This window comes from Electrophorus electricus, chromosome 1 (assembly GCF_013358815.1).
Source record: "Electrophorus electricus isolate fEleEle1 chromosome 1, fEleEle1.pri, whole genome shotgun sequence".
Taxonomy (NCBI): Eukaryota; Metazoa; Chordata; class Actinopteri; order Gymnotiformes; family Gymnotidae; genus Electrophorus; species Electrophorus electricus.
The window spans coordinates 14,355,124-14,374,040 of NC_049535.1; the positions used below are offsets into that span (position 1 = coordinate 14,355,124).

At 44.7% G+C, this 18,917-nt stretch overlaps 2 protein-coding genes across 3 annotated transcripts; one reads left to right on the forward strand and one right to left on the reverse strand.

Moving 5' to 3' along the window:
• Positions 1 to 1,408: 1,408 nt before the first annotated feature.
• Positions 1,409 to 13,870, reverse strand: LOC113579968 (synaptogyrin-1). Of its 2 annotated transcripts, none has more exons than XM_027014243.2 (4): positions 13,494 to 13,869; positions 5,065 to 5,302; positions 3,390 to 3,535; positions 1,409 to 1,888 (listed from the first exon to the last, which is right to left on the reverse strand). In XM_027014243.2, exons 1-4 carry the CDS (start codon positions 13,590 to 13,592, stop codon positions 1,667 to 1,669), a joined length of 705 nt encoding a protein of 234 aa, XP_026870044.1. In that variant the 5' UTR covers positions 13,593 to 13,869; the 3' UTR covers positions 1,409 to 1,666. The 2 variants fall into 2 exon arrangements, with proteins under 2 accessions (XP_026870044.1, XP_026870049.1); XM_027014248.2 differs by lacking the exon at positions 1,409 to 1,888 and adding an exon at positions 1,898 to 3,026 and having other exon boundaries at positions 13,494 to 13,870.
• Positions 13,871 to 14,478: 608 nt separating this feature from the next.
• On the forward strand, positions 14,479 to 18,525 carry ift27 (intraflagellar transport 27 homolog (Chlamydomonas)). Its single transcript, XM_035528418.1, has 7 exons — positions 14,479 to 14,653; positions 14,897 to 14,976; positions 16,602 to 16,661; positions 16,969 to 17,028; positions 17,467 to 17,584; positions 18,094 to 18,203; positions 18,324 to 18,525. The coding sequence occupies exons 1-7, from the start codon at positions 14,620 to 14,622 to the stop codon at positions 18,420 to 18,422; spliced, it is 561 nt and encodes a 186-aa protein (XP_035384311.1). The 5' UTR covers positions 14,479 to 14,619; the 3' UTR covers positions 18,423 to 18,525.
• Positions 18,526 to 18,917: the final 392 nt, after the last annotated feature.

Sequence of the window (18,917 nt, forward strand, 5' to 3'; positions counted from 1 at the left end):
AATGCTGGAAAGATGTTCACAGATATACAAGAGGGACATATAATTACACCAAAATTGTGTATATACTTTTCACAGGATGATCTTTAAAATAATGATCTCTCATTATATTCAGATACAGATTTACATATATATACTAAGCTCTTCTAAAGTTGGGGTTTGTCCGTGTGGACTTAACTGATATAACAATCGATCAGACTATTCACTGCAGTAAAATAGAAGAAAGTTCTGATACCAAAGCCCAGTGGACACTTTACATGTTTAGCAAAGTACTTGACTAGATATGGACCTTCAGGCAAAATCCTACTTGTGATGACATAAATTAGTCAGAGAACGTGGCTTATTCTGTGGAAAACCATCTCTGTGCTTCCCCAGATTCTGTGGAATGATTTACATACTCTGTGATTTATCTCAGGAAATGATGTGTTATTTTTACAGCTTTGTGACTATTCACATATGCCAGCATTGTTATGGTAACCAACATGAAGTGCTTGAGCTTTGCTGTAGCGCACAGTGAATCTCAAAGCAGATCTTATAGTGTTAGATTACTGAAACACTCCATGTGAATGAACACTTCAGATTCACAGAGTAAAAGTTCATCCCTGGATTTTGTTCCAGCCAACTGGATGTCCAGTTAGCTAAAGCCAACAAACAGAATTAGATATTAAACATCAATTGGGTGACACAAAAAACATGGCAGGACTTTTCCCTTTCTGAACTAGCACTTACTCACCTCTGGTTTTCAGTCAATACCCAAGTAATTTAAAGATGTAAATAACCTTTTGCTAACTTACTCTCTATTCAATTGTTCCAAGCTAACACCAAATGCACACAGAGAATGAGAGACATAAAACACAATGCACAAACACACACCTCACTGTTATTGTTGGAGAGGGCAGATACAGGCACTGTGATCAGTCGTGTGTTGCCTGCAGTGTTTGTCCTTTTTGATGCGACCACTGTCTCAAGAATGCAATGATTTTCTGACAGCAAAATGAGATGGGTGTATGGATTCATAATACGCACTCACAGACCTATCCACAACCAGACTTACATATATGCAGATGAACACATGCACACATGTAAATATTGTATTAAAATAATATGAAATAGAAAATGAATTCTGTTTTTGACACAGTTTACGACACGGATTATACCCAGTCCAGTGTCATTTTTTTCCAATGTCAGATCCTTTTTAACAGGTTTGCTAATCCAAGACTAGGCAAAATCTAAATATGAAGCCCCTTCCGCATTGTCAGATCTTTTCTAGGACATAATGAGTGTGTGTTATACAGTCTCAGATACTGGTTTCCAGATTTTTTCAGTACTCATATACACCCAATGATTCTACATGCTAATCATTAGCACGTGACTGGACAAAATCAAAACGCCCATGCTGAAGGCAAAATGGTTCGATCACAAGCATTTATTTAGAAGCTAAATTCACCTCTGCCTAAACCTAAAGAAAGAATCAAACCTACACATTCCCATGTTGGCTGCAAGAATGTCTAAAAAAAGAACTGACAAGGCCAACGATGTAGACTGAGAGCATTTTTAAATTTGTGAAACATACTGGCTGTTGCAAAAATGTCAGGAAAGGCTGCGAGTCTCCTCCCACGACCCTGTGCTACGTTTGGGTGCTAACGCGACCTGCCCTTCTCGCCTGGCTTTAGTAGTCCTGCCGCTGGTATCCGGCTGAGCCGTCGAATACCCCGTCGCCGCCCGGCTGCTGGTAGGACCCGCCCCCTCCGGGGCTCTCCAGGTCGTCGGCACTGGTGAAGGCACGGTAGGGGGCCGCCGCGTCCTGACTGGGGTCGGTGTAGTCCTGGGAGAACAGGGCAGAGTCCGCCCCCAGCTTATATCTCTGGAAAGCCAGGTAGGCTTGCCCCGCCTGGCCACGGGAGGAAGGCGGGAAAAGCACCCAGTAGGGGTTTATAGATGGACACGGGTAATGAGGGTTAAAAGCAATAACGGCAGGTTTGTTCACAATTAAACAAAGACAAACAACACAGGACACATCACAGAAATTGGGTTGAAATAATTGAATATTGAAGACAAAATTAACAAGAACAATGGATTTAAACCGATAATCCATAAAAGAAATACAGAAGAATGTGGTTTAAACAATAGGACAGTGATGTGACCAAGAGAAAAGGATGATTGTTTGGATGTAGAGGAGGGAGAGGGAGAAAGAGAAGTTAGAACACAATTAGCACGTTAGAAAATGGAGCAGCAGATTGCCAGCAACATTTAAAATCACTTAAAATCTTAATAATAACTCAATTTTACTGTTTTTTTTTAAAACAGGGTTCATTTTAAACAAGTCTTATGACTGAAAACAGATGAATATAGGAAGCTTTAAAATACAAACCCTATGCTAATTTTTTCCCTCCTGAGTTACTGATCCTTAACCATCAAAAATACATAAATGCATCATCCATTCGAGAGGATCTTAACCAACTGGACTCAAATCCATTTTACAGACAACATCCATACTGCATACTTAATTCAGATAATGTGTCTCAGATGATAATTACAGATGAATTACAAAACAAATGAATCAACTTGAAATAAAACAGATCACAGATGTCTGTAAGCAGCAGAACACTAAAATGAAATGATGATAAAATATGATGTGATGGTAAATGATGGTTAAATATCACTGCATCACTGAATATCACGGAAGGTGTCATGGTCCATCTTACAACACCCCCCCAAAGATCCATTTCACCTACTAATTATCAGACTATACTGAATATATCCTAGCAGTGTCTGCCAGTGTAATTAAGTTAAACTTCCTCTGAATACAAAGAAGGATAAAGCCCTGTAAATATAGTTTGGCACTTACAGGGTTAAATACAGAGATTGAAAAGACTGTGTATGTGTGTCTGTATGTTTGGTTGTGTCTAAGTGGTCAAGTCTATTAGTCTGTTAGATCAGCGGTTAGGAGGGGGGGAGAACAATTTGTTATATTCCTCTTCAAAAGAGACATTCTTTAGCCTTTCCCAAGCCAACCATGCAAGGGCAGCCTAGAACGAACACACACACACACACACACACACACACACACACACACACACACACACACCAGGGGAGAACCCACATCAATGCACCTGAGGCAGAAGATCACTCTGGTATAAACATCCCCGTCGGAAGATGCTTCCTTTGAGGACAAACTATGCAAACTTTCTCAAACCCCATTATCTTATTGGCAGAGGTGCTCGTGGGGGTGGGGCTTGACAAACTTTAAACTATAGCAATGTGCAGAGTTTGCAATGATAATATAATATGAGACCTGAATTCCTTAAGGGAGTTCATTGCATAGGCTCTAGAATCGCCACTGCTTATTGGCTGAGGTGAACGTCTGTGATCCGTGTGAGTGTGGTACAGACCCAAGTGAAGATGGAGAAGAAAGAGAACGTGATGGCTGCTCGGGCCGCGTCGGCGCCCTCACGCAACGGGTTGTCTTCGGGTTTTGCCACCTGCCACTGATTGGCCAAGAAACAAAAGCCCACGAACCACACGAAAGACCAGAACACTTTGGTCAAAAAGTGAGAGCAGGAGCCAGGGAGAGAGGGAGCGAGGGAGCCAGGGAGAGAGGGAGAGAGGGAGCCAGGGAGAGAGGGAGAGAGGGAGCCAGGGAGCGAGGGAGCCAGGGAGAGAGGGTGAGAGGGAGTGAGGGTGAGAGGGAGTGAGGGAGAGAGGGAGAGAGGGAGCCAGGGAGAGAGGGAGCCAGGGAGAGAGGGAGAGAGGGAGCCAGGGAGAGAGGGAGCGAGGGAGCCAGGGAGAGAGGGAGAGAGGGAGCCAGGGAGAAAGGGAGCCAGGGAGCGAGGGAGCCAGGGAGCGAGGGAGCCAGGGAGAGGGAGAGAGAGGGAGCCAGGGAGAGAGGGAGAGAGGGAGCCAGGGAGAGAGGGAGCCAGGGAGCGAGGGAGCCAGGGAGAGAGGGTGAGAGGGAGTGAGGGAGAGAGGGAGAGAGGGAGAGAGGGAGCCAGGGAGAGAGGGAGAGAGGGAGAGAGGGAGCCAGGGAGAGGGAGAGAGAGGGAGAGAGGGAGAGAGAGAAATAGAGCACATTACATCACCCTATATTGTAACCAGCTATGAAGATCAATAATTATGAATTTTCATAATATATGGGTATCGCTAAATCTCATTACAGGGTCAAGTTATGTACTCTACTGAAAGCCAAAACATAATTGTTATCCAGAGCATAAACAGTGCATGCATGTAATGTAATAAAGATCCACAGGCAATACTCTATAACGTAAGTAAATCAGGACCTGACCTTGATCAGCATAAAAGTACTTTTTTAAAGCTTTCCCTCCCTTCTTCCCTCATAACTATGCCGGTTTGTTTACTTTTTTATACTGACTTCCTCCTGTGCTTGAGAGCGTGTTTTAGAAAGAGTGGGAGTGTGTGTGAGAGATTTGGCTTGAGATACAGCTCATAAATGTTTATTGTTCTTTAGAATTTCCTGTGTGTTCCTCTAGTACTTCAAGACTCCATCCATGTGGATCCTGATCCCTCAAGGGTGCGAGCCTCAAAACATGCAAACCAGCTGCCAGAGATGAGCAGAGGTCATGTCTGATTGGAGCAGGACTCTCTACCCCTACCATTTATATGTCTTATTAGCTACGGTCCAGCCTGATTATTGTGAGCCGTCTCTTTAACGCGCTAAACAAGGCAGTATCCCGTCATCTGGTAACACTCCACAGTTCCACTCACACTCCATGTTGCGTGTTTGATACAAGGTAGACAGTGACGTGCAATATCACTGCATGGCACAAGGGGCGTTTAGGCTACTGTTCCTAGAAACCCGGCGCGTTGTGGGACCAGAAATTAATTGCTATAGCAACCCAAGTTCTGTAGGAGATGCACTGGGTAAGACAGTTTATTCAGAATTTACAACTGCAGACTTGACAGCTACAATCAAAACTGATCCGGCTACCACCTACCGACCGATTCACAAATCTTTGCTGACTTAATGACATCCATTCAGCACCTCTGTAGCAGAGTTTCTTGCTGCGGTGAGCGTGACCGCCTTGCTGTTGCTAGGGGGCACCCTCTCACCTGACACCCCAACGTCGGCGAGGACAGCTTTCTTGCGGTCCTTCACGCTGCTGATCTGGGGGAAGTGGACGTCAAGCGCCAGGAAAGCCATGCAGCAGAGGAAGGCCAGCGTGCCCATTCCTACGGCGTAGTTACACGCATTCTGGTTGCGGTTGTAAACGCAGTACTCCACCACCTCGTCCGGCCGGTTCACGTAGCCCTCGTTAGCTATGCAGCCAAATATTACTAACGAGAAGAGCTGAGAGGGAGAGAGAGAAACAAAGAGAGAGAGAGAGAGAGATGAAGAGAGAGAGAGAGAGAGAGAGAGAGATGAAGAGAGAGACATGGAGAGAAGAAGGATGTAGAAGTAGCATTAGCATGCTTATAGTGCTAACATGTCTGCAACTTTCAGGGACGTTGACACCTGGTGCTTCTCAAACTTTTACACTTTTTGCATTTTTCAGAACTGGTTTTCTAAATTGGACATTGACTATTGTGTATGAAACCCACAAATGTACAAAAGTAAAAGACTCCACAACATCTGTGGAGTTTGAGAGCTTAAACCCATGCAGGGTTTGTGGTGTTAAACAGACAAGGAAAGAAGTTACTGATGGAGCAGAATGGACCTGACCACACATCTAGCTTCCTCTTTTTGGTTTCAACTAGTGTACTGTAGATTTTTGGAATAGGCCACTATTCTTTCTTTTTTCATTATTTTACATGGAAATATGAACAATTCCGAAAGCTTGTTATCCTTTAGACTTTGTATTCTGAAAGTTACAACATGGAGCAGTATTTGACCCCCTCCCCCAAACAGTGTTTTCCTTCAGTTGTAAACCCTTTTATTTTTTTTATAGCATTCTAACTTAAGAAATGAAACACTGAACTACCTCTCTGAGGGGGAACGTTTTGTTTCACCTGAACGAAAATGAGTCTGCGTGTGCGTGGGTGTATGTATCACGCTCTAGGCATTTGTTTGCCAGAAGTAGCAGGGATGTTGTTCTCTTAGCACAAGTATGTGTGTGTGTGTGTGTGTGTTTGTGTGTGTGTATCCTATGTATGCATCTGTGTATATTTGTGTGGTGTGTATGTGCGGGTACGTGTGTGTGTGTGTGTGTACGGGTACGTGTGACGGTGTGTGTGGTGATTAGAGGGACCAGGGGTTGTCTTTGGCAGGTGTCACAGTATGCCCAGCTCTTCCCCTACCTTAGAGCATGTGCACCTACGCCTCACTGGGGCACACAGAGAAAAAAGATCAGCGCTGTCTAACTCAGGATTTCTTAGAAGATATTCTCTCCTCCTCTCTCTCTCTCTCTCTCGCTCTCTCTCTCTCTCTCTCTCGTTATCAGGCTTGTACAGTCCCTGGGGAAAGGTATGGCTGACTGGATATCTCTGCTTAGCACATGTGTGCGCACACACTTACACACGCCCACACACACAGGCACACTCATAAAATCATTAGCCTCGCTTCAGCCACTAGGCCAGAGGATGCATGGATGCTCTCTCTCCCGCTTTTTTCTTTCTCTGTGTGATTCTTGCTGCCTCTGCCTCTCCATCCTACTCCGTCTCTTCCTCCGGTTCCTGCCCTCTCTTACTCGAATGCGTGTTCGTGTGGGTGCCAGACCTACGAGGGCTTGTTCAGGTTTATCCTCATGTCTCCCTGCCAGCTCAGCACGTTACAGTGCAGACTTATGTAACCCCTTCCATCAGGTAGTGTTGTGGAGCTACAAAAGACAAGGATGCCAATCTCATACCCAGAGACAAAAGAAGCGTTCACAGCGTAGGCACCATAAAAGAACAACAAAGAAGAAAGAAAGTACATGTTGTTTACTTTTTTTTTCATTTTTAAAAAGAACATAAAAGGTTGTGGCAATGGCAAGACCGCATCCCAGATCTCTGGCGTCTCTTACACCCTTCACACACACTTACAAATCCCTTCACAAGGTGAAGTGACTTTAAATCCGTTTGAAAGACTGAGATGCCTTTGAAACTAAGGGCGGTTACCTGGACTTATTCTGCCTGTCTGATTGGGTCTTCACAATCTTTTTATCATGCTCTCATTTGAACACACACACACACACACACACACACACACACACACACACACACACACACACACACACACACACACACACACACGCACTCACACACTGCTCTCTTCACTGTCATGTTCAAGAAACCACTCTGAGATGATTTGAGCTTTGTGACATGGCGTGTAATCCTGCTGGATAGTTTCTTTTTCAGACCCTTCTCTGTAAACCCTTGAGACAGTTGTGTGTAAAGTAGATCCCAGTAGATCAGCAGTTTCTGTAAACGCTAGAGACGGTTGTGTGTAAAGTAGATCCCAGTAGATCAGCAGTTTCTGTAAACCCTAGAGACGGTTGTGTGTAAAGTAGATCCCAGTAGATCAGCAGTTTCTGAAAACGCTAGAGACGGTTGTGTGTAAAGTAGATCCCAGTAGATCAGCAGTTTCTGTAAACCCTAGAGACGGTTGTGTGTAAAGTAGATCCCAGTAGATCAGCAGTTTCTGTAAACCCTAGAGACGGTTGTGTGTAAAGTAGATCCCAGTAGATCAGCAGTTTCTGTAAACCCTAGAGACGGTTGTGTGTAAAGTAGATCCCAGTAGATCAGCAGTTTCTGTAAACCCTAGAGACGGTTGTGTGTAAAGTAGATCCCAGTAGATCAGCAGTTTCTGTAAACGCTAGAGACGGTTGTGTGTAAAGTAGATCCCAGTAGATCAGCAGTTTCTGTAAACCCTAGAGACGGTTGTGTGTAAAGTAGATCCCAGTAGATCAGCAGTTTCTGTAAACCATAGAGACGGTTGTGTGTAAAGTAGATCCCAGTAGATCAGCAGTTTCTGTAAACCCTAGAGACGGTTGTGTGTAAAGTAGATCCCAGTAGATCAGCAGTTTCTGTAAACCCTAGAGACGGATGTGTGTAAATTAGATCCCAGTAGATCAGCAGTTTCTGTAAATACTCAGACCAGCCTGTCCAGCACCAACAACCATGCCATACTCAGTCCCTTAAATCACCTTTCATCCCCATTCTGAAGCTCAGCTGGAACCTCAGCAGGTCATCTTGACCACGTCTGCATGCATAAATGCCACCATGTGATTGGCTGATTAGATTTTGGCATTAACAAGCAGTTGAACAGGTGTGCCTAATAAAGTGGCTGGTGAGTGTGTGTCTGTAGGTGTTTTAGATGTTGAAGTATTGTATGGATCAAATTTCTCCTCCTGGAAGATGAGGGATCTGATTCGCTCAGTCAGTCTGTGTAGAGTGATGATCTGAATGGAAGGAATAACTGAATATGTAGAAAGTGACCCATGAAAATTGACTCATGCAACCTATGTAACCTCTGTGACCTGTGTGACTTTTACTGAAGGTCACATGCTAGCCGACAGGGAAATTTAAAAAAATTGTAAAAATGTATGACGTTATTACAGTTGACTTAACATTGCCTAGAAGTAGTGTTACAACGCATCACTTACTTAAACGTAGCGTAGATTGAAACTTAGTATAAATAGTATAAGTATAGCATAGTATAAATGGCACTATAGTACATTGGGTTTCCGATGTTTCTCACAAGTCTTTCATCAGCTGTGCAACGTTTCTGAAGTTTCTTATTTTTTTAAGCTATTTTGTTTCCTAGAACAGGGGCTCTTCACTTGCTGATGAAGGATCTCTGATCAAGATGTCCTGTTTCTTCAGAAAACCTGTGTACTACATTACAATTTATATCACCTCTTCCTCTACTTCTACCTCTCTCTCTCTCTCTCTCTCTCTCTCTCTCTCTATTCCCTTCTCTTTCTACTATGTAGCACCTTTGATATTTTGATGATGCTACTACATCTCTGCTCACATTGTGGCCCTGGAGGATCGTGGCATCATGTGTGTATGCTGTGCTGTGCTGCTCTCTCACTGCGTCTCACCGGCTGTGGCTCGAGTTGTCATGGCAACTCACAAGCCTCACATCAGCTAAGCTGAGACGCAGTGCATGCACGTGCGCGTGTGTATGTGTTTCCTGCAGGCAGCCGACTTGTGTCCTGGTTCTAGTTGTCTGCGCCTAATTGATACCAGACGCCGGCCAGCATTCCACTTCCAGGGCGAAATGCTCTGATACAATCAGGCATTTGGCACTGTAGCGTTCCTCTTCCACAGCTGGGAATGAGAGACGGTAAATGTGCCTGAGAACCACCGGCTCCTGACTGCTGTAGCTTAGGCAGTGAAGACTCCCCGACAATCCCGGGCTGTGATGCTTGGAGGGCTTTGCTCGTCTTTTGAGAATCTTCAAAATCACTTGGGTTGGAGCAATCATAAATCATTGTGTCATACAAAATGCCAGGAAAAAGACAAGAAATCTTGTCAGAGATATGAGTCCTAGTGAGGACTGCATGACTACATCTAAACTAGTGACAGTTCTCTGGCTCTGAGGAACAGATGATGGACTCTCTGTGTCTCTCTGTCTCTCCCTCTCTCTCTCTGTGTCTCTCTCCCTCTCTCTGTGTCTCTCCCTCGCTCTCTCTCCCTCTCTGTCTCTCCCTCTGTGTCTCTCCCTCTCTTGCTCTCTCTCTCTGTCTCTCCTCCTCTCTGTCTGTCCCTCTCTCTCTCTGTCTCTCCCTCTGTGTCTCTCCCTGTCTTGCTCTCTCTCTGTCTCTCCGTCTCTCCCTCTCTCTCTGTGTCTCTCCCTCTCTCTCCCTCTCTGTCTCTCCCTCTGTGTCTCTCCCTCGCTCTCCCTCCCTCTCTGTCTCTCCCTCTCTGTCTGTGTCCCCACCTAAGCACTGGGTGAGTATCGAACCTACTGCAGTCCCCACATTACACTACTAGTAAACAACACACACACACACACACACACACACACACACACACACACACACACACACACACACACACACACACACACACACACACACACACACACACACACACACACAAACACAAACAAAAACACACAAACACACAGGGCACACACACAATGCTGTGACAGTGTGTGCTGACAGCAACAACACCTTATGTTCAAATAAACAGCGGTAATGAATTACAGAAACTAACTGTTTATTTGTTTAGGGCTGAGGCCTTCCCAATATATTCATTATAAATCATTATAATTGTATTGCAACTCTGATATCAAAAAAGACCCTTAAAAAAGCCATCTGCTGTGAGCCACCTGAACAATCACAGACATTCCAGATAGGTATCCTGACCAATCACAGATATTCCAGATGAGTATTCTGACCAATCACAGATGTTCGACATGAGTACCCTGTATAGTGTTCTGTAGGTGTGTTTGATGAACCACTGCCTTGACATGATTCAACAAACATGAGTAATTCTCATCAAAATAGTGCAATCTATTTTATAATCATGTTATTTCAGCCTTTGGAGTTTTGATTGCATGAAGTTTTGCTAGTATTTTAAAGTTGGTCTCCCACTCACAAGTAAACTGTCTAAAAGGTCAATGTATATATATATATATATATATATATATATATATATATATATATATATATATATATGAAATACTGCTACCATTCCAGTTTATTACACTTAAAAACACATATGCAAAACAAAATAAAAAATCCTTTAATTTTCTTTTAATAAGAACATGAAATACCAGAAAACTCTTCTCTGATGAGAAGTGTGTTTGATTTATTGTTGTTGCTTCATTGTTAGTTTAGCAATAGGCACAAACACCTTCCTGTCTTAAACCGTGTCCTGCCAAAATGATGTCATATACTGCCTTAAGACTGGCTGCATCGAGTCCTGGTCAGGGTCTTAAAACGTGAGAGACAGGTCAATGCCGCACAGTGAAGTATCACTCCTGGACATTGCGTCTGTTAATTCTTGACTGGTCCAATTTCATGGCAATCTGTTACGGAGGGGAGAGTGGCAAAGAGGTTGAGAGTAACAGAGAAAATGGGAAAAGATGTGCAAGAGAGAGAGAGAGAGAGAGAAAGAGAGAGAGAGAGAGAGAGAGAGAGAGAGAGGAAAAAAGAAAAGAAACATGGAAATGCTAAAACTCAAGTGAACAGAGAATCCCCCCCCGCTAAATCCTTTTCAAAAGAAACCTCAAAATATAGACATGCCAGCCTAACATATTCTATTTACGCAGAACATGACTTCTGAATATTAGAAGACCTTAGTATTTTTTAGGCCTTTTGATTTTTTAAACTACTTGCTCCTGCAGTACATGTCAAATTTTTGTGAAAGTCTGCACAATGAAATCAACAAAACCAAAAATTAAAAAAACTTGGCTTAGGTTTTTATCTAAGGCCTTATAATCATGCAAATTCCGGGTCAAATCCCAGGATTTTCCTGGAGGCTGAGCTGTCCCAGCATCTCCAAGGAGCGCCCCGCCGTGGCCTGCTGTGAAATGAAATGCACCGATCACTATTGATTTGCCATCAAGGTATCAGGGACGCAAGCCTCGAACAATACCGAATAAGGACCCCAGCTGTGGTTCCAATTACACGTCCAGCCAGGGCTCTCTGCATTTGGGAGCTGAAGGTTTGGATACTTCTTTGGGAAACACGCCCCAGCAATAATAGCAATGATGCTACGACCACTACTTACAGGAATATAGCGGGAATATGAAATGTTCTCCGGGTTTCTCCCAGGGGTTTGCAGGGTCCAGGACAAGCCAGACCTTACAGAGACCACATGTCTGGCAGAACACCATGCACTTGACAGACAGTGCTTGTGAGTTATTGTTACATCGAGATGTACAGTAAAGTGGCTGCTTTCATGTGAGATATTGGATCAATTTGCTTGGAGATTTTGCTTAGAGTATGATAATAAACAACCCAGTTTAACCCAGAGCTCCTTTTCCATTATTTTCAATTAATAGAAAACTCACTGACAGCTTTAGTACTGAGAACCTCACTGACAGCTTTAGTACAGAGAACCTCACTGATAGCTTAACCTCACTGATAGCTTTAGTACTGAGAACCTCATCGACACTTTTAGTGCTGGGAACCTCACCAATAGCTTAACCTCACTGACAGCTTAACCTCACTGATAGCTTTAGTACTGGGAACCTCACTGATAGCTTAACCTCACTGATAGCTTTAGTACTGGGAACCTCACTGATAGCTTTAGTACTGGGAACCTCACTGATAGCTTTAGTACTGGGAACTTCACTGATAGCTTTAGTCCTGGGAACCTCACTGATAGCTTTAGTACTGGGAACCTCACTGATAGCTTTAGTCCTGGGAACCTCACTGATATCTTTAGTACTGGGAACCTCACTGATAGCTTTAGTACTGGGAACATCACTGACAGCTTTAGTACTGGGAACCTCACTGATATCTTTAGTACTGGGAACCTCACTGATATCTTTAGTACTGGGAACCTCACTGATAGCTTTAGTCCTGGGAACCTCACTGATAGCTTTAGTCCTGGGAACCTCACTGATATCTTTAGTACTGGGAACCTCACTAGTGCTCCGCAGCTTCTGGACAGTCCATTGGAGTCCAAAAACCCAGAGAAATGTTCATAATTGGAAACTTATAGTTTAGGTCATATGTGCATGCAAAATATATTCAGAACGTTCTGAATAACAGTATTGTCACACTTGAGGACTGCATCCTGCTTTTGGCATGGATGTCACTAAAGGAACAGATTTATGGAAATCCAAATCTTATATCCTTAGGTACAGCTTCACAATTTTGCATATTCTTATGATTAGACCCTTTTAGTAAGTAGCAAACAGAAACGTAAAGACATGCACAGAGGCACTAACCTAGATCTGGCCTTACTTGTTGAAGCTTCTCTCCATGAACTGTATTACTGCGGTAGGTACAGCCTCAAGCAAGTCTGTGCATGTGCATGTGTTGTTTTATTAGTTGGTTACATGCAATGTCCTTAGCTGAATGTCATCATGACCAGAGAACTTCCAGTCCTTTCAAATGCATGTACGACCATTTTCTATCGGTCTCTCACTCACAAAAGCACATAATGTCTATTGCTTTATTAAATTAATTATATAATAAAATAATTTGAAATAGGTCTTGGTTATCTCAGATTTTATCCAATCTAAAATAATCTCAGTGATTACAAAAAGAATCTCATTAATATCGCCATACGAACGTAGTTTTAATAACTGACGTTTTTTTTTCTCTTAGGGCTGGTTCAGCACTGCCATATAGTGAATTCTGCGAAACTGAACTCTGAAACATAGTATTTCTACTCGTTAAACGAGCAGACGGACGATATGATAATGGCTAGAGAACGGTGGCTTACTGTGAACTTGGCTGCTCTCACGCCCACCACCGTCACGCCAGCTGTCGTATTACATCCTACCCTGAGCATCAAAACAACGTTGCATCGGAGAGCAAAATGCGATCGCAATCGGTGCTGAACACGGGAGCATATACACGTCGTTAACGCCAACGTACGCATTTTCCAAGGCGCAGTCACATGCAGAACAAAACGACGCTGGGGGTACTTACCCAGGACACCATGCGGAGGATGGTGTGCGGCTGTTGGAAGAAGGTGAAGGGGTCGAAGGCTCCGCCAGCCTTCCCTGCGCCGTATGCCATGCCCTCCATCTTCTGATCCTTGTCTGTCTGTCTGTCTGTCTGTCTGTCTGTCTGTCTGTCTGTCTTTCTCCTCCGTCTGCGTTCGCGAGAGACGCTCCTCCGGGTACCACAGGCGCGCGCTGAAATGGCCCCGCTGGCGCCGATTGCGTGACACTTCGGGAAAGGACCGCGCTGTCCCCGCTCTCCTCTCGAGCTTTAACCTCTCGTCGGTGCCTCTCGCGTTCCTTCGTGCCACTTCTACGGCGGAGGCAGAAACGGGGTGCACGGGCGCTCGAGACAGGCTGTCGAGTCGGCAACCCGGCGATGCGCTGCGCTCGTACGCATGAGCGCGCGTTGTCAGGCGCGTTCCCGTTCAAAATTGTTGCGCGCTTTGAAATGCTGTTGACTCCGTTATTTAACTATAGTTGACTTGAAGCCTACATAGGTTTATAGAAACATGATTACATTTAAATTTTGATCCTACACTAGGTGATTAGTTAACCTAAATGCATGTCCCTACCGGGCAGAACGATTGCATATAATCCCTTATTGGCATGCCTGAAAATTCACTGAATTTAACCAGTTATTCAATTCTTAAAATTATCAACTCCAACGACAATTCCTTTAAGAAAAAAAAACAAACCAAAATGATAGCTCACAGTTACTGGGATACAGAGCAAACTATGTTGAAATATAATTAACATGTCCAATAAGTGTGATGATTGATTTCGGCACTGTGCGACATCAGACGTCTGGGCCGTTACGCCCTCTAGTGGTTAAGATGTGTCAACTGCAAGGCACAGCTGACGTACTTGGCATTGCGTCACATCCTCCACCAATTTAATTGGAGAAGCGACGTTCTTATTTCTGTAGCTGGACCAATGAGAGTGCTCTAGTTCAGTTACTAAGCAACGCATCGCGGAAGGAAGACATCTCCGTGCACAGTGAGACGTAACAAGCTAGCTGTTTTAGCTAAGCCCAGCTAGCAAACCAAAAACGCAGAACCTAACTGGGAGGATCGGATCAGAATTCTGTTCTTTTTAGTCAGGTTTGGGCCATGGTGAAGTTACGAGCCAGATGTATTCTTGTAGGTAAGAACATTTCGATCATGCAGCTAGCACTACTAGCTGGTTAGCTAACGACGCACGCAGTAAACCTAACTACATTCATCAACAGCACCAATATTGTCTCTCTCTCTCTCTCTCTCTCTCTCTCTCTCTCTCTCTCTCTCTCTCTCTCTCTCTCTCTCTCTCTCTCTCTCTCTCTGTGTGTGTGTGTGTGTGTGTGTGTGTGTGTGTGTGTGTGTGTGTGCGCGCGCGCGCGCACGCACGCAGGAGCTGCAGCAGTAGGGAAGAGTGCTCTGTCTCAGATGTTCCGCAGTGACGGCGCCCACTTTCAGAAGAACTATGATATGGTGAGAACAATTACGTGGAGCCACATTCCAACAGACCCCTTTTACTGATGTAAATAATTCCATTATTGGTCAATCACAAGGTACAACGTCTTATTTGATCATTAAGATGACTTTTTTCATAGTAGTTGCTCTTTGAGCTGTCCTGTTGATTGTGCAGTGAGGTTGGTTGGTACAGATACCATAAAGATAATCTCAGTTACCACAAGATGCACCTGACTACTGAAAATATGGGGAAACCTGTTCAAACCGTGTGGGTAAAGGTAGAATGCGTAAAAGGTAGAATGAACCAAAACCTCTAATTGGTGTCTTATTGATCACCCTGCATCACCATTAAGGAAATCTGTTGTTAAAAGTATCTGGTGACTCTGCATACAGATTATGTGCAGGAATATACATAAATTATATATCAACCCAAAGGTATTTCTAGTCAAGTATTTCCATGTTTTACACTCTTAATTCCACAGTAGTCTAAGCACTGTGAGCTGCTCTTAAAGATGGAAGTTTATCTTCATCCTCAAAGGGACTGCTTAATAAATCCTTGGTGCAGTTGTGTCCGAGGCTAAAATTAATCTCAGAGACAGGCGTGGTTTCCTCGCGTATCTTCCGTCCAGCCTGTGTTGGTGGATGCAGTGGCGTGCATGTCTGTGAGACCTGCCCTTTGTGGCTGGATAAAGTTAATTGGTTTGATTTAAATGGACATGAATCGAATGGAACACAGAGGCGAGAGACCCGGAGAGGCTGCGTGTGCCTTTGCCACTCTGCCTGTGTCAGCACGCTGAACAGCTACAGGCGACAGGAACGTCAATAATTTATACAACCACTGCAGTAATTGGGCTCAGCACATGTGTGTGTGTGGGTGTTTGTAGAGAGATCTGCAGGCATACAATACTAGTGTGCCCAACCTGACAAGTATTTCAGTCTACCTGTCATGACAGAAAATGAAGGATGGGAGTGTATATATGTGTGACGGGTGTACCGGAGATCACTAAAGAACGTCACATTTGATTGGCGGACGGTGGCGTGCGGGCCGGCTGCCAAAGGGCACGGCCAAAATGATGACATTCATGTAAAATGTCAGTGGACTTGTTAGTGAAACTGTATGCACGACCCTGCCCAAGTAACGAGCTTTCACTGGCATCCAGGGGTAGGTGAGTGTGTGGGGCGTTACATCAGCACCTAACCGCCAGCCTGCCAGCCATTACGCTCTCCCACAATCGCCCTCTCTCCCTCGCCCGTGGAATTGTTGGCTGAACAGGAGTCTGGCGTACTTGCACAGGAACTAATAAGAAACCTAATGGGCTTGTCCTGTGGAAGCAGATCAGTTGTTTTAAAGCACATATCTTCATGGATTGAGAAAGCTATTTTAAAACAGAATAAAGAAATACAACATAGATGTCCTAAGATTTTCAGAAGAATCTCAAAACTTTTAGTCTTGGCAGTCAAAAAATGAGACGTGATGTGATGCTGATGTTAGATGGTGACAGTCGCACCTGTTGGACATTAATACAGGAAATTGCTTCGAAGCACTATAACAAATTTCAAAACAAAGACGGGGCTGTTAGTCATTTTAGCTTTAGGTCACACTGACCAACTTGTGTGAGTATTGATGTGTGTTTGTACTGTAGACTGCTGGTGTGGAGCTGCTGATGAAGTCAGTGAACATTCCAGGGACCAGCGACACTGTGGTGAGCGCAGACACGCCCTTCCCTCACTCATGCACTCTCTCACACTCACTCACTGATGCGCACACATATTCATTCGCTCGTGCACACGTTCCCGTGGGTACTCAGTCATTCACTCATTCATACATGCACTCACTTACTCTTTCAATCCTTCTCATGCACAAATACCCAGACATTCACTCACTCACTTATACCAGTGTACAGTGAAGTACTCACTCGCTCAGGAATCTAATGACGTGCTGTGTGTGTGTGTGTGTGTGTGTGTGTGTGTGTGTGTGTGTGTGTGTGTGTGTGTGTGAGACTATTTCAGGAGCTGTACATTTTTGACTCCGCAGGACGAGAGACCTTTGTGGAGGCCTGCAAGAAAATGGCAAGACATTTTTCACACAGAATTCTATATAGGAGCGATATGCCATTGCCTAGTTCCAGAGTGTGATGGACCTGAAGCTGTGATGTGGTTCAGTGGACCCACTGTCGAGCGCATATTCATGTTTCCTTTGCTCCAGCATGCCTGACTGAACTCAGGAAAGGGTTGGTAATTAACTGTGGTGAATAACAGGGAAAACGCCAAATTGCATAGGGCAATGGGTCCCTAGGAAGAGTTGCACAAGAACTACTAATTTAAAATCCATCTAAAACGCTAGAGTCTAGGGAGGGAAGACTGTAGTGTAGTCATTTTCTCTGCAATAATGAATTCCCTAGACCTGTTAGTTAGTTACTTCCAGAACTCTATCGGTTTAATTGAGCGTCAGTGTGGAATTGCTGAACATGTGTGTCTGTGTGTATTTTTTGGGGGGTTGTATTATAGTGGGGACAGCCGTCGCTGGTGTGTGTGGTCTTCGACATCAGCAGCCAGGCCTCCTTCAGTAGCTGCAGTCACTGGCTAGAGAGAGTCAGAGCCCAGGCTAATGGACTGCAGCTACCGGGTGAGACACACACACACACACACACACACACACACACACAAAAACCCCACTTTCTCTCTTTTATATACTGTAATGCAGTTCTGAGTTCTGGGTAAGAATGTGATGCACTGTGTAGTGCTGTGTGTAGTGCTGAAGGTCTTTAGGATCAGCCATTGTGGGTCCTGCCTTTCATTCTGATGCATTTCAGTCCCTTTGTTTTAACTTGGTAGAATTATGACTGCTGTAACACATAAGGTAATAATACCCTGGATATGGGCTAAACTGGTGGAGAAAAATAGACAATTTCAAAATTTTGTAAAATAAATGGTGGTTGGTACTTGTTAGACCTGAAGATCTGCTTCCCTACAAAATCTAGATCAGATCTTAAATCTAAAAGATCTTATGCTGATAAACAAGACCTTCGGTGGATCACCTGAGCATCGGAGACGGCTGTGTTTGAACTGTGTGGAGCAGTAGATCTCCAGGATTGGAGTGTGTGCCACCAATCTAACCGGAGTGTGTGTGTACAGGAGTGATCGTGGGGAACAAGTCAGACCTGTCAGTGAGGAGGGAGGTGGATTCGACTGAGGCAGAGGAGTGGGCCCGGAGCCAGGGTCTGGAGTACCACGAGACGTCCGTTGTGAGTGACTCCTGGCCCAACTTGCATTACTGCCTTGTCCCTTTACACCATTACACTAAACCTGTTTGGGTTTTACAGTGTGCACATAGTAATATTTGCCTGTTTTTGTGTGTGTGGCAGAAGGAGATGGTGAACTGTGATGCTCCCTTCCTGAGTTTAGCACAAGCCTTCTACACCATGTACCAGGACCGCAGGCAGCTGGTCCAGGCCCTCAGTTAACAGTCCACAGCGATTTGCCGCTTGTTGTACTTAATTAGACCTGCTGCTATGTTACCACACATCACTATATACGAATACAAATTAAACATTTTGTACTTTTCTGTATTGTGCTGCTGTTTGGATTTTAAAAACACGCTTTCAAATTAATTCCCCCCTTCTTTGTTGCTATGCCAAGGCCCCCCACAGACACTCTTGCCAACTTCAGTGACCCCTGAGAGCGCCCCGATAAATTTCCCGATGTTCTGTTGCTATGCGGCGGGGATGGGGGTGGAGAGGGGGTGTGGTTTGTGGAGGCTGGCCGTAACCACGCCCCTCCTCTGGAACCCTGCTCTGAACGTAAGCGGCTCATTGCACTCCATCACACGGGCTGCTCCTGGACGTCTCGGGCGCTCTCCTGCCCCTGCGACGGCTCGGTGCTCAGATACTGACGGTGCTGAGGACTGACGCGTGCGCAGGACTGATGTGGGCGCTGCCTTCCCCAGGGTCATGCCGACA

Coding starts and splice junctions, on each gene's coding strand:
- LOC113579968 (XM_027014243.2), bottom strand. CDS start 13,592: ATGGAGGGCATGGCATACGGCGCAGGGAAGGCTGGCGGAGCCTTCGAC. Junction 3,536..5,064: donor CGCCGACGTTGGGGTGTCAG/GTGAGAGGGTGC, acceptor TTTTGACCAAAG/TGTTCTGGTCTTTCGTGTGG. Junction 1,889..3,389: donor TCTTCTCCATCTTCACTTGG/GTCTGTACCACA, acceptor TCCCGTGGCCAG/GCGGGGCAAGCCTACCTGGC.
- ift27 (XM_035528418.1), top strand. CDS start 14,620: ATGGTGAAGTTACGAGCCAGATGTATTCTTGTAG. Junction 14,977..16,601: donor TTCAGAAGAACTATGATATG/GTGAGAACAATT, acceptor TTTGTACTGTAG/ACTGCTGGTGTGGAGCTGCT. Junction 18,204..18,323: donor AGTACCACGAGACGTCCGTT/GTGAGTGACTCC, acceptor TGTGTGTGGCAG/AAGGAGATGGTGAACTGTGA.